At 38.3% G+C, this 16114-nt stretch overlaps 1 protein-coding gene across 5 annotated transcripts in view; it reads right to left on the bottom strand.

Annotated features, from left to right (window-relative positions):
• PTPRG (protein tyrosine phosphatase receptor type G) overlaps positions 1-16114 on the bottom strand; it is a 718545-nt gene that overhangs the window by 437591 nt on the left and 264840 nt on the right. The window contains exon 1 of one of the 5 annotated variants that reach the window (XM_079114372.1): positions 7061-8168. The exons of the other annotated variants lie outside the window; for them this stretch is intronic. Coding sequence (XP_078970498.1) covers positions 7061-7130 — 70 coding nt within the window. The 5' untranslated portion in view covers positions 7131-8168. Of the gene's footprint in view, positions 1-7060; positions 8169-16114 lie in introns of those variants that run through there. 5 annotated transcript variants of the gene reach the window in all.

Raw genomic sequence — 16114 nt, 5'->3', positions numbered from 1 at the left:
AAAGCTGCACTGGTGGATCTATTTCCAAAGTGATTAATTCCCGTGACTAGCAAAATAGTGCCAGCTGATGGCAAAGTGATATGATGGTTAGCTTGTTACATGGGGAAAATCCTTGAGATCAAGGTAGAAGTCCCAATGCCTTTAAGGTCTGGTCTTGTTATCCTGTGTTCTGGGGCCACTTTATAATATTTATAACTATGAATTCAGTTCAAACAACCTGTTTGCTGATCAGGCAAAAAAAAAAAAAAAAAGAATTTGATGTGGAAGTCAAATTTTGAAAATGTTAGGCAGTTCATACTGATAAAGAAAGCTCTGAGATACATTGGCAAATTTATTTGTTGGGAACAGTTATTGCGTATTTTCTGGCCACTCAGCATTTGCATTCCTCACTCTGCTCAAAGAAGTTGGATTTTTCTTTTGCATTAATACTTTCCCAACTAGATTCAGGAATCTTTCATTCAGGCAGGTATTCACCCTCCCTAGAGTAGGCCCATCTACCCTGAAGAGGCTTGGAAGTTGGGGGAAAAAGGAGGGCTGAAGAGATAATAACAATAATAATAATAATAATTCAGGTCACATTCACACTGATCTAATCTCTTCTGACCTGGATTTTTCAGTTTTCCCACAGATTTTATCAGTTACTTTATCTTCCTCCAACAAAGTACATCCATGCTGAAGCTGAGCATTCTGCTGTTTGCAACAGTGACTGACCCACGTCAATTTTTTATTATTTGAGATCTCAGTTCCACATAGTGCTTCTTCAATAGCCAGAACACTGTTATCAGTGGACAGAAAAAATAGGGAGCAATACTATGAACACTGAGAATCTCACCTATCCCAGTACCTATCTGGAAGGTGCTATATACTCTAAGATACCTAGTCACAGGAATCCATGCATCTCTTATCAGACAACACAGGGAAATAAACCTGGGATCCACCTTTAAATATATTCGACTTCATACAAAGACATATTTTGCTTTGTAGAAAAGATGTCTAAGATTTGCTTTAAAACGGTGCTCTTATTTGCACATAGTCTATTACAATTTTAAATGTAGGGTGTAGTGGTGCACACCTGCGATCTCAGCCTCCTGAGTCAGAAGGTCACAAGTTCGAGGTCAGCTTCAGCAACTTAGTGACACCTGGTCTCAAGATAAAATATAAAAAGGGCTAGGATGTGGCTCAGTGGTTAACCACACCTGGGTTGAATCTCCAGTACCAAAATAAAATAAAATTTAAAATGTGATTACCATAAACACTGGCATTTATGTACATGGAGGTATAGAGACAGATGTTAAGGAACTGTTAATATCAATAAAATATAGACAACCTAAACATCCCACAAGGAAAAAACCAATAAAATCACTATGGAATAACCACAGTAAGGAAATACTCTATGGTAGTTTAAAACATGAAGAAAATATACACAAAGCAATATAGATAACTTATATAAGGGAAAATAAGATAAATCATTTTTAAAGCACATTATTCATACAGACATACACACACATAAACATGCACACTTTCCATATTTTAAAAAAAGATAATAAATATTTCCCATGGCATACAGATATATACACACACATAAAAGCAAAGCAAACCACTAATATACACACAACCCAGTGCTGAATTTTTTTTTTTTTTTTTTTTTTTTGGTACCAGGAATTGAACCCAGGGGTGCTTAACCTAACCTCTTTTTTTTTTTTTTGAGACAGGGTCTTGCTAAATTGCTTAGCACCTCACTAATTTGCTGAGGCTGGCTTTGAACTTTCAATCCTCCTGCCTCAGCCTCTAAGCCACTGGGATTACAGGTTTATGCCGCCACATCCAGCACATTTGCAGGAAGAGGGGCCTGGGATTAGAGAACAAATGGAAGGAATGAGATTTGTATGAACCATTAAATTTCTCACCAGAACAGAACCATGCATTGCTTGTAATAATTAAAAACTATTCATGAAAACAGAGTAACCTCAAAAAAACTCAACCTGCTTCAGTCAACTCAGCTATTAGAACATAGCCAAAAAAGACCTAAAATGAAAGGAGTCCCAGAGGTTCTAGAAAGATGACTGCAGGCACCATGTTTGGGGTTAAATAGATAAGAACCCTAATCCTTTCTGAACTTGGGTGCACTGAGGATTTGCTCTTGAATAGTTTTGGCTACTCCTCTGTAGACAAGCTAAGAAAAATTCAGTGTGTAAGAGCAGGTGCCTTTTGATTGCTGTGCAGGCTGTCACCACATGGCAGCTTCTCTTTCATTAAGTTCATTGCATTCTCTCCAGTAACACTAAGCACTACTCAGGTTTTGCAAACCTCGCTAAGCCCATTCTCATAACTTACAGTTCTATACCCCATTTTATTTCTAATCCATTTTCCAAGGAAACCTTTCAAACAGTCTGAATCCTATAGCACTCTCCTTCCTCAACTCAATATACATTTTCACTGCATTTCTAGTTCATAAAATAAAACCCTCTAAAATTATTCAAGAAATTTCCCATGTTGCAGGTTCAAATAATCTGTTCAGGTACGAAAATGCCTAAGACAAACCCTCTGCCCTTCTGCTGATCTGAAAGCACTAATTGTGGCAATGGTTTTAGGAAGAATGCTATCTATTTCCATCCTGTACAAATTTAGGAGAAACTGTGGTTTCCTGTTCTAGGGTGTTGTCCAAAAATGACTCCACAGAAGTCTGTAAAAATAATCCTTGGTGTTTTGTTTCAAGAGGAATACTTTGGAGCATTTCCCACTGAGAAAGGAAATGGGCTTGTCCCAACTCCAAAGGACCCAGTGTGCTCCAAAGGTTGCAAGAACAGACACAATTTTTGGTTGGAACAATATTTAATGAAATCACTGTTTCTCAGGCACTGGGTGGAGGATAAGGGAGACCATGGTGTCAGGCACTGGGTCGGGGATAAGGGAGACCATGGTGTCAGCTAAGTTTCATTCTGTTTTTCAGTCAACAAAACTGTTAGAAGACCCTCGAACCTCAGCTTCCCCATGTATGAAATGGGATTAATTTCACTAGTGTCTTTGTAAGATTTATTGTAAGGATTAAAATGAATGCATTGTGTCTTGCAGAGTGTTTACAACACAGTAGGGTGGTATTTTATACATCTGTACATACAAATGTGAATGTATGTACATGTATATCTTACACTTTTTCTTAAATAAACTATCAGTTTAAGTGTAAAGCAACCAAAGATACAATGTACTGAGTTATTTTAGGGAAAAGCAGTTCCTTGTTCCTTAAAGGAACCACTTCAGTTTAACTAAAGCCTTAATGAGTAAAAATAGTCTAAAATAACATTTCTACCATGAAAAGATAAGACATTTTCAAGATCATGAGATGCTATAAAAGACATTAAGATACTCTAAAGTATAACCCTACTTTTAAAAGAACATCTTTAACTTGAAAAGGTAGCACATTCTGATTCACCAAAGGGCAAGTTTGCCAACAGTCATTTCAGGGCCAAGTGGAAGCAGTCACTGGAGGCCAGACACGCAAACTGCTCCCACATGACCAAGGACAGCACAGAGCCAGCCTAGTAACCAGAGTGTAACCTCATGAAGAGGGAAAAGCCTACAGGAAGACCGATAACCTACATCTCACCAGAGGTCACAACCACCTGCAGATACAAATCCCAAAGAGGAGGAAGGGGATACCCAGAACAGGAGGGTTTCATCTCAACTCCAGGCCTAGGAGGCTCTTCACTGCCAGTCACATGTCATGACATGTGGGGACAGGTCCTCTGACATCTGTGCTCCAGCCAAAGGCAAGGGTGCACCAGAGTTTCACAATGTATCCTCAGCCACAGCTCAAAACCAGGGAAGGCCCCATAACCCTCACAAGATAGAACAATCAGTCACCAATCAGAGTAGCAGGCCCTTCTCTGCCTATTTACAGCCCATAGCAGGGGGGGCGAGGATTCTTTGCAAACACTTTTATAGAGTCTGAAGAAGACAGGGGAGAAGCAGAGCTGGATACAAAAGGAAGCTCTATATATAGAATGCAATTATGTAAGAGTTTAACAGTGGAAGCAGATGAGAGATTCATCCCGCACAGGAGACAGGGCCATCTCAGCTGTGGTCTCCACCTCCTCCAGAGCAGGAAGTCCCTGACAAGATTGGCCATAATGACCACCCTGGTCTTAAGGCAGATTCTTTTTTTTTTTTTTTTTTTTTTTTTTTATCATTTATTCCTTTTGCTCCGAATTTAAGGGAAAAGAATATAAGTCATACAACTCATTCCAATCCTCCCAATTTTTTTTGAAGCTGGAGCTTGGGGGGCTATAGACACCCTGGATTCCCCAAAAGAATCTTGCCCACAGGGACTTTCTACAGCGCTCCTCATGTTCAATATCTTCACTTTCCAAGATGGTAGTTGCAGGTGGCTAATGAGCCCTTTGTATACAACTAGCTGAGTTGGGTGCACTGAATATTCTTGGGCTGCCTGCCTTAACCAAGTACCACATACTGGGTGCCTTAAACAACAGAAATATATAGTCTCACAATTCTGCAATCAAGGTGTTGACCAGGTTGATTCCCTCTGAGGTCCTAAGGAAAATCTGTTCCAAGCTTCTGGTCCTAGCTTCTGGTAGTTGTTTGCTGGCAGTCTTTGGCACTTCTTGGCTGGTAGATAACACGATCCTGGACCCTGACCCCAAGTTCATATGCTGCTCTCCCTGAGTGTCTCCATCTAAAATTTCCCTACTTTGTATGGACACCAAAGATGCTGGATTAGGAGTCTATACTACTGCAGTGACATTTCATATTAATGATTTTATCTTCCATAACTCTATTTTCCAGGATTCTGGGCTACTGAGCATTAGGGCTTTAACCCATGCATATAAGGGAAAGGGGGGTAAAATTCAACCTAACCAAGGAGGTACTAAATTTTTTCATTTTATCTCATTTGCATTTTATTAGCATTCATATGGCTAACATGTGGTCTCTTTCACTGTGTTCTCTTACCAAAGCTTGCTCTGTTCCAGACTTGGTGGCAAGCTCCACGCACAGGAATGATTGCTACCACCAACTACCCAGGAAGGAAGCTCAGATTGAGAAAAGAAAGAACCTGCAATGCATTCAAGGTCCAAAAGCCTATAAGTGACAGGTTCAGAATCAAGATGTGACTCCCAGTAGGTCTTTTTTGACTCCAAAGACTGCCATGCTGCTCCACCAGCTAGCTCTGCCCTTTGCAATTTAACTCTGAAAGTGCCCTGGGACACACAATAATCACATGGTTGACTAATTGCCTAGCTATTTCTTACAGGAAGACAATTCATTACTCAGATATTAATTGCTGTCATACGGATTAACTACTTGCTATTGTAGTTTTAAGTCGTAACAATGTAACAATAATTATCTCTTAAACATTACCTGTATAAGTAATAAAATATAGCAGATCAAGTTTGCAGAGCATTTAGACACTAAAACGAGTGCTTTATACAGATCTTCCAAGATTCTCAACAATCACCATTGTTATCCCTGTTGGACAGATAAGCTGAGGCTTTCAAAAGTTAAGCACTTTGCTCCAGGTCACAGAACAAGTGAATGGTCCATCCCATGAAGGATCCAAATTCACATAGGTTGGGATTGCAAAAAAAAAAAACTCTCTCCCAGGACCTCTCTGTCATTTGACTTTGGACAACTTATACATATGCTTATGAACCAACAAATTAATGAAAAACACTGTATTATATGATCATTTCATAGTTTCCAGAGGTACCTTATAAAAAGTGCACCCTGTTTAACATAAGGAACAACAAAAACACCTCCCCCCACCCCACCTTATCTCCCACAATATACAACATTAGACTGAATGTGTTCCTTGAAGACATTTCTTAGAAGAGAGTTTTACCTCAAATAATACCTTTGCATGAAAGTTTAAAGATAAAGAATGTTATTTTTAAAATGACATCATGGATTTTTGAGCGGAAAATTGAAAAGTTATTTCAGATTCCTGGAATATAAGATCAATAGACAACTTTCCATTGGAGATATCTGCCTCTGGCTGCCTAAAGAAAGAGTCTCTACCGTTTGCTCCAAGAGGCAAAGGACAGTTTAATAGTCCTTGCTGTGAGGCTGTTGGTCCTCATCTGTAGCCTAGAATTCTTTGTTAAATTTCAAGATGGTAACCAAATAATCCATCAGTGTGTTTGCACCCACTAAAACAACTGAATATTTCACCAACAAATCTCCTACCAGGTATCTGCCAAGTGTCTTTCAAATCACTAATATTGTGAAAACACAAAAGAAGAACAGGTAACAAGCGCCATCTACAAGACCCTTCAACTGCTGTGGAGTGTGACAAAACTAAAAGTAACAGAATGACAAAATGAATGAACTGAATTTCATTTATTTATCAACATCCATAAAAGAAATGGATATTGGACATTTGTGTGCCAAACACTGTTAATAGGATCAGGAACAACGAAATAAGCTAATACAGCCTTGCCTTAGTATATATGAAGTCAAAAAACTTTCCAACTTCCAGGTATGGTGGTGCACCTGTAATCCCAGCAGCTCAGGAGGTTAAGAATGGAGGATCTCAGGTTCAAAGCCAGCCTCAGCAATTCAGCAAGGCTGTAAGCAACCTAGTGAGACCCTATCTTAAAATAAAAAATAAAAAGGACTGGGGATATGGCTTAGTGGTTGAACGTCCTTGGGTTCAATCCCTAGCACCCCAAAACAAAAAAACAAAAAACAAAACCTTCCAACTACTGCAATTTTTCATGTAGTTATCCCTACATGATGCAGCCATTTTATGTCTATTTAAAGTTGTGAGATGAAATAGTTTTCAAAACTACAGTTGCCAGATCAGAGTACTGACGTCCAACTCAAGTTAAAGTTTAGATCAAGGAACAGTAATTTTTTTTAGAATGTCCCAGTCAGTATCTGTGACATGCTTATACCAAAAGTTATTTGTCCTTTTTCTGTGATTGGAATTTAACTGAGCATTCTATATTTTATCTGGTAATCCTGACATATCATTTGGTCAAAAGGAAATGTGAAATACAGGTTTTACTCTTAGAGTTGTATGAGTTAATAACCACAGGCAAATTACCACATAAAATCATCCAGTTTACAGTGTGGAAGAGTGGGACAGGAAAACCTGGGTCACTACACAATTCCATGACAGGTGCTATGAGAGGCACCCCCTGGGTTGTACAACACACCAACCCTGAGGAGTGAACAAAAAAAAAAAATGGAAGTTAATTGAAGTTTTCTTTGTGGGATTGAAATTTCTAGTTTTATTTGATAAATACACTTACAGGAACCAGAACTGGGTTGAAAAGGGCAAGAGATAAATAAGACCGTTCAAGTACACTCTCTCAAATAATCCTTACACCCTATACCACATTTAATCCCAAACAGTCGAGGTTAGCAACCTGCTGCTTCAAACATCCATCACCTCCATGTGCATCCATCACTCAGCTGCAGGAAAATTCTCTATTGTGCCTGAAGGGAAGGCCACACTTGGAGGGTGGTGGATCCCCTGCAAAACATATGGATGCTCTCTCGCCAGGCTTGTGAGCAGCAATGCTTGGCTTGAGTCCTCATTCTGGACTTCTCAATGTCACCAATGTCCTCAAGGGAAATGGTACAGATCTACTTTCACTACACTGGTCACCTTTTATATCAGGGCTAGTGAAGAAAGATACTGCAGGCCTACATTGAACCAAGTCAAATGACATTATTAAGTACATACAGGATATGTTTCAAATATGCTACAGTAGAGGCTTCTTCTGCTACAACAAAATTTGTTTTTCTTCCCTATGACAAAGATGAAGTAAGGAGGGCTGGGTATAGCTCAGTGGTAGAGTACTTGCCCAACATGAAGTAGGCCCCTGGCTGGGTTCAATCCCCCAGAACTACACACACACACACCAAAATACATGAAGTTTCCCAAACTCCCTCAGTGCAGTGAAGGTGTGGACTACAAAAGTGTTTGAGACAATGGATGTGACACATGCAATATGCATTACTTCTGGGCCTGAACCATATAATGTTCTGAAGCTAACTGGGGACACCAGAGCTACAGAGCTACAACCCAGAAGAAGCCTGGGTCCCTGAATGACAACCCAAAGGGAAACTTAGTAAACAGACACACCTGTACTAAACGTTGCATGAATTAGAAACAAACTTCTAATGTGTTGAACCATTAAGATCTGAGAACCTACCACTGAGCTATGCATATCAACCCATGCATAAGACATTGCGAATCAAATGAAAACCCAAATTATGGGTTGGGGTTGTGCCTCAGTGGTAGAGTGCTTGCCTAGTATGTATGAGGTACTGGGTTCAATCCTCAGCACTACATATAAATAAATAAAATAAATGTCTCTCAAAAAAATTTTAAAAAAGAATATCCAAATTATATTTCATGAAATAACTGGCATCTTTTTTACAACTGGGTCATGCCAGTCTAATTTATAATGCTTCCCACTCTGTAGGAAATGTCTGTGGGTTTTTTTTCCTTTTTTCTTTTTTATTTCCTGGTTTTGTTTGTTTGGCAAAACCGGGGATCAAATGCAGGGGCATACTACCAGTAAGCTACATCCCGGAGTCCATTAAGCAGGGTCTTGCTAAATTTGAGCAAAGCCTTGCTAAGCTGCATAGGCTGGCCTTGAACTCCTGACTCTCCTACCTCAGCTTCCCAAATCAATGGAGATAGACAACACCATGCCTAGCAAAAAAGTCTCTTCTTTCTCAGCTTCACATTGATCATTTTGCAAAGAAAAGCCAGTTTTAGTGCATATGTGGATTTAAAATTTGATGAGCTACATGACCACCAATATCTGGAAATGTCCAAGTTCATATGAAGCAGGAACCACCAGAAAAAAACTTAAATCATCAAATATAAATATTAATGTTCTTATTACAAGAAAAAGCATACTGTAAAGTTAGTATCTGAAGCAGCATGTTATTGTCAAAATAAAACACAATAAAAGCTAGGCACTGTGGCATACAACTGTAATCCCAGCTACTCAGGAGGCTGACTCAGGAAGGCGGCAAGTTTGAGGCCAGACTCAGCAATTTAGCAAGATTCTCTCTTTGAAAAAAATTAATAAATAAAGGATTGGGGATGTAGAACAATGGCAGAGCACCCCAGGTTCAATCCCCAGTACCACACACACACTTACAAAATAAATATAAACAGTATACAGAACCTAGAAACAAGACTCATGTACAAATGAAAAACGAGAGAAAAATGAATGAATAAAACTTATCCTCAGGGAATATACTGAGACAATTCATGGTAGGGAAAATTAATTTAAAAGTTTTGGTGAAAAAGCAGCATTTTAGGTGACTAAGCATTTATGTAAGGTATTTTAATAACTTTGGCAGTTCCCAGATTCTACAGTCCTTCCCAAATCCAGGAGGTAAATCTCTGGGGCAATTTCCCTCACATTTTTATTACCATACCCCAAATATTTATTCTATCAGCAAGATTTCATTGACCAGAAAGAGTTTTTTCATTTACGATGCTGAAATCTTAGCTCAAATCTTTCTCAAACACAGCTAAAGTAAAACATACTATTCATCAGTTGCAACAGTTGGTACCTGAGACTGTAGAGCAAAAAAATCTCTAAAACATTGGATGTTTCTACAAAATAAAAGTTCTCCAAGTTACCAATTCCATGCACCTAAAATACTGCAAAACTTAGGTGAATTAAAACAACATTTTCTGTTTACATCAACAGTTTAGGAAAATTATATTCTATGGAAGGAACAGTTTTCCAAACTCTCCATTTAGTCATAATTTCCACAAGCAAGGTAAGAGCCCTAATGACCTCTCATTTTCATTTTATGCCAACTTAATTAAAGTATAATTTGCCCTAGGTAAAATCTAATCATTTTAATTGTACAATTTGTTTATTTAGTAAAATAATAAAATTGGAATACCAGCATTAAAAGCAAAATATAGAATACTTCCCTTACACCTCCCCATTCAAATTCCCTTATATCATAAAATTATAGTCAGTTTCTTCCCCACCTTAGCCCTGGTTCCTAGAGAGCACTCATTTGATCTTCATTATCATAGCTTATTTTTTTGTATGATTTTGAATCAGTGAAATCACATAGTGTCTAGCTTGTTTCACAAAATACAATGTTTTTTGAGAGTCATGCCTGTTATAAGTTCCTTTCTATTGTCAAGGTGGATTTCCGGGCATGGATGTACCACAATTACTTACCAGTTCATGGACATTCCAGTTGTTTCCATCTTTGACAATTATGAACAACCATGTATAAGTTTTCCGTGGACTTCATAGTTTAGACGGCTGTAGCCTTAACAAAGTTTTCGTATCAAACACTTTCAGCCACTTATTTTGTTATTTTTCCAATTTGTTTTGGCTTGTGTACATCTCCTATATTTCTGATATATTTTTTTTCAGGTGATCAAATTTCAATTTTGAAATCCTGATATTTTGATTGGATTCATCTAGAAGCTAGGCATCAATTCCTAGATCTAATTTTAAAAGATTTCAACAGGGAAGTTCCCGTAACAATCCTAACTATCTCAGTACTGTGCCTTAGTACTGTGCATTTCAACAGGGATCTGAAAGCACCAGACTTGGCATGTACAAAGCGAGGGCCTGGGCATCCAGAGGGCCACAGCCTTCTGATCCAGTTCCCATTGGTGGGCTTCACCTTCCACAGAACTCTTGCCATTTCTCAGTGACACAGCTGCAGGCTCTCATGTGGCTGGGAGTCTATGATTCCTCCTTGAACCCATAAAAAATACTTGATTCATTCCAGTTGCACCCCCAAAAGCAATCTTGTGTTCTGGCATCCTCTGCCTCCAACACCCCAGAATAGCCTCTCAGGAAGATCATGTCTCCTAAGTCAATCTCAGGCAGAGGTGGCCAGGAAGAAGACTGCTATTGGACACAGTAAAGGCCCCCCTGGTACTTGGCACATCCATAGATCTTCCTTTATGTGCCTGGTACTGAGCAACTTTACCACTCCATAGCTTTCTCTTTTTCCCTTACTTTTAGCTTATTTCACTTAGTAAATTGGAGTGGATGGAAAGTAGTGATGGCTCTTTTGAGGTACCACTTCCTTACCATGAAAATAACTCTTGGGGGCAGCAGCATGGGAGTGGAGGTGGAGATTAATTACATCTTGTTTGACCTGACAGTGAAAAGGACTCAATAAAAAGAGTCAACCTTGTACCTCAGGTTAGTTCAATGCCCCATTAGTCCCTGTAATGACTTTATACCTACAGGACAAAGATTTTTTCCCCCTTCTTTCTTTTAAAAGAAAGAAAGAAACCTCACAACACTAAAAAGAAAGCAATAGGATCTTAATTTTTCTCTTTTCTACTGGAAGTCCTCGCTTGAACTCCTGTATTTTCAACAACCATCTGACTTAGAAGCAAAAGGTTTTTCAAATACTAAGGTCCCCCTCTATCCCGCCACTATAACATGACTGTCAGTTACACATAAAACACCTCTTCAACTTTTTTTTTTTTTTTTTTTTTGCTTACACTTCTATAATGGTCATAATGCATGAGATCTGCTTTTTAACTTTTTCTGAACTTAGTAAAAAAGGTATACCTCTGCTACCCATATCCTGTATCCTTGCATCTTGCCTGTCTTTAGGCCTTCCTGTCCTCTCCAAGGTAAACTCCAAAATGTAAAAAGCATCCTATCCCAATAGTGCCCACACAGAGTGACAGGCCACTTAAAGATTCCTTAATGAATAAAGGAATATTTTTATTTCTAGAGTTCAGACTGGCATGACCCAAGAAAGGCAGCCTTACACAATTTACACTCTGCCATCATTTCTAATAAAATCCAAATCGTCCTCATTAGATACTCATTAACTGCTTATTAAATCACTTACTTTGAGATAAAAGCTCATGTTTTTTGTTGCCCTATAATGATACAAAATATTTGCCCAGATCTCAATTCAGTGTGTAAGACAGATGGGTATCCAACTCTATTTTACATATTAAAGATTTAGTAACTATAAGAATATGGATTAAAATGGGTTCTATATATTTAAATAGAGAAGTAGCCAAGAATATTAAGAAAGTTACCTATATTTAGTCACAAGATTAAAAGCAATAGCAATGACTAACTGAAGCAAAATCCTATCAATTAAAACATAATTATATAATGTGATTTTGCCATTTCAAGGGTCTAGACCTAAATACTACTAGGAAACACTTATATCATATCAAGGGGAAAATGCAGACACACATCTAAATCTATATGTGCATACAAACTGTAAGTATAGACATAAACAAATGTGTGCTGTATTCCCTAAATTATAAAACTCCATGAATTTTGAAATACACAGTTGTTTTAATAGCAGCTTTTTGGAGGAAAAAGAAGTAGTACCACATAAAATCCAGACAACTCAAATGCATTAGGATTACAAAATAAACCTAGTATATGAGGGGTGTGAGTATTCTAATGAAGAAATTGCTGTGTAGGTGGGGGTGGGGGGAGATGAAAGGGTAGGACATGGGAGAACAGAACAGAAAGAAAATGCACAAAATGCCAAAAGTACTTCTTTTTCCTGATTTAACTGTTATTTCATTTCTATAAAATTTTGTTTTCTAACTTGTCTCTATTGAGCACCTGTGGCCTCTATAACCTTAAAATAAATCTCATCAAAAATATTTTAAAGCATTTTTTTTTTTTCAAACAAGAATGCAATGTGGCTTTATGAGGTTGTATTGCATTGTAAGGCAAATTCCTATCTTTGCAGTTCAAACCCTAATTCTGTCAAGGTTGGTTTAAGGCATGTCATTCAGACTGTGGCTCTTAAAGCTGGTCCTTCTTAGAAGTTTCTTCTGGCAGCTGGAGAACATTTACTCTTTGACTTTGGTTTGTTTTTGCATTTATCTTCCTTGCTGATCTAGGGCTTCCAGGAGCAGCTGGACATATTTTTAGAGAAACAAAACAATACCACAGAACATTCTCTTGTGTCTACTGCTTTCCATGCATCTAAAATAACATTTGTTCTACAAAGGCTAAACTCATATCTATCTAAAGGTAAATATTATTCAGGTGTACTCAACTCAAGAGTTATGTAAATATATTTCACACATCAAATGAGCTTTTCTTGCCACCAATAAAAACAAGTTCTTCTAAAATGTCTTCTCAGCAAAGTTTCTTACGTTAAAGCACAGGAATGAAAGGTTATCTATTATCTTTAAGGAGGTATATATACCTTGTTGGTTTCTGATTTGCTTACATTAAAAATTCTCTGCAAATAACAAATAAATCAGAAACCCACACACTTCTGTCAATCCTTATTGAATACATAAAGCTTTGGTTTTCCAGACATTTTAATTAATATCTGCTAACTTCACACTATTGTTCACTTAAAGACCAGCCTATTTAAGCATGAGAAGCTTAGATTTTATATAGCTCATTTTTAAATGTAAACTCTCAGAATTCTGGAAACAAAGACACTAATAACATGCTATCAATTTTATTTACAGAAACACAAGACAAGAACTAATTCAAATGACAATTTTAGCAACAGAAAACAAATGAAGAAAATAGAAGAGTGATGAGGACACTCAGTACCTCATTTTTTTTTGTTCAGTCATTGAAATGGGATATTCTGGTGGTTTGAGATAAAATTTGATCACCTATAAAGTTTTTCTAACTTGGGATATTTAGTTCAAAAGGTCCAGTACACACAGCAAAATTAAAGCATCCCTTATTTAAGGCATCATTCTTATATACAGGATTTGTAGCCATAAACCACTATGAAGAATTTTTAAAAAAATATTTTTAGTTGTAGGTGGACATAATACCTTTATTTATTTATGTGTGGTGCCAAGGATCAAACCCAGTGCCTTGTATATGCTAGGCAAGCACTCTACCACTGAGCTACAATCCCAGCCAACTATGTAGAATTTTTAAAGGAAAGCCTGGTTTAATCACCATGTGGGTCAGAATATCACACTGAATGCTTTGTTCATTTGCTTTAGACCAATCATCTATAGAAAGTTAAATTTACTGAGTCTAGCACATAGAAATCTCAAAGGCATGCTTAAACTTATTAAATGGAAGTTAAATTTGACAATCTGATTTTGCAATTACATCCAAAAGGCATTTTTCAAAGGGATTAAAAGGAAGAAAAAACAGTACATATATCTGTGTATTTTTAGTGGCCTGAAACTACAGTCAGATCCAACTTCCAGGTTCCATCATTTCACATAAAAACAATTCTCAGATAGGCAATCCAACAGCAAAACTTCTCAAGTTACAAGCCTCAGATACTAAGTGCAGGACAATGATTCTCGTGCCTTCATCCTTTGTCATAGAAACCTGGCTTCCTGGCCCAATTCCATCCTATCTATCCAGGGATTTCACTTCCTCTGATATTAGGCCCTGACTCTAAGGTGAATGTATGAATGCTCTTTGATTTACCAAGAGGCTAGGTCCTGATAAATCCATAAGCTGCCAATGCATTTAGTACACCTAACCTACAGAACCGCCCATCTTTGAACACCAAGCATTCAGTAGTTTAGATCATTTACCATCATGATCAAATGGCGACTAGAGGGGGCAGTTCTCTGCCACTGTCCAGCATCCTGGGTCAGTATCATACTGCATATTGCTAACCTAGAAAACACCAAGATTCAAGATTTGCAGTGCAGTTTTCACTGATTGCTTATCACTTTTGCACCAAAGTGCAAATGCAACCTAAATCCTAAATCCAATTATTTAAGTTAAAGAGGCAATTAAAGTTAAATAAGGTCATAAGGGTAGAGCCTTAATCATAAAGGACAGATGCCTCTATAAATGAGGAGAAAGAAGAAAGACCAACTGAGAACAAAGCAAGAAAGTAGTTTTCTGCAAACCAAGAGAGGGGCCTCAGGAGAAACCAAACCTGCAAACACCTTCATCTTGAACTTCCAGCCTTCTGAAATAAATTTCTGCTCTTTAAATCACCCAGTTTGTGGTATTTTGTCATAGATGATCTAATACTTGGCATTAGTGTTTTCATTTTCTTTCATTCTTTTGGTACCAGGGACGGAAGCAAGGGGCATTTTGCCACTGAGCCATGTCCCCAGCTCCCCCTGCCACACACACTTTTTAAAAAATATTTTATTCGGAGACAGGTTCTCACCAAGTTACTTAGGGCCTCACTAAGTTGCTGAGACTAGCTTTGAATGCATTTTCCTCCTGCCTCAGCCTCCTAAGACTCAGATTTCAGGCATGTGACACAGCATCCAGCCTTCACTTATTTTTGACAATTCGTCAGGCTGAAAATCTAAGGCTGAACTCAGACACTCATCCAATCTTGAAGATGCCCTGCCCCTCCCTGATTGATAACTTACTTTCAGACTGCGTATCTGTATGCAGTCTGGTACCTGAGCATCCCTAGTATTCTGCAAGGCGTGGGCAAAAGGGAGCCCTGCTTGTGAGTCACACTGTGTTGTCTTCCACTGTTATACATTTCAGGAGGTATTCCTGGGTACCTGTCAAAAGCACAAGGTCTAAATAAAGTCAAAGACACCTGAATTCATACTGAACTTCGCCTACATACAAACTGCACCATATTGAGCAGGTTATTCATACTGCACCTGTTTCTTCAACTATAAAGTGATGGCAATACGATAGCTGATACCTTTCATGTCAAACCTGGATTTCAGCAATATCTAGGAGGCATTAAGCAATGTGTTTGTAAGGTAGAAGATCACATTAAATAGCAGCTGCCACGACTTCTGGTCACTGTTCCTAAATGAAGTTGGCAGGTGAGGTAAAAGACTAGTGGTTTGTTCAGGAATAAAGCCTACCATCCTTGTAGACTAATGCCATGCCCTAGAATGTTATGATCTCAAAGACTTTCAGGTCGACCATTTCCAAACCTATAAAATGTGGTACACACTCAGGAAGCAAGGAAAAAGGGGAGGGATGCCCACTCCCCAGAGGTCAGGGGCAAGTATATGGAACACACAAGAGGTGTACTCTATAATAAATAAAGATCAATGATTTGAAAAGCAGAGAAGAGACTGCAAAGGTGAAGAACTGCCAGTGGTTCCCACACACAGCTCTCAGGTCATGGATCAGGCTCAATGCTTGAGACACCCATTAACTTACAGCAGAGCCGAGGAACATGTGTGTGTATGTGTTTTGTT

The sequence above is a fragment of the Sciurus vulgaris genome (genome assembly GCF_902686455.1).
Source record: "Sciurus vulgaris genome assembly, chromosome: 16".
Classification (NCBI taxonomy): Eukaryota; Metazoa; Chordata; class Mammalia; order Rodentia; family Sciuridae; genus Sciurus; species Sciurus vulgaris.
The sequence above is the reverse complement of the archived record's forward strand: the minus strand, read 5'-3'. Positions and strand labels throughout refer to the sequence as shown.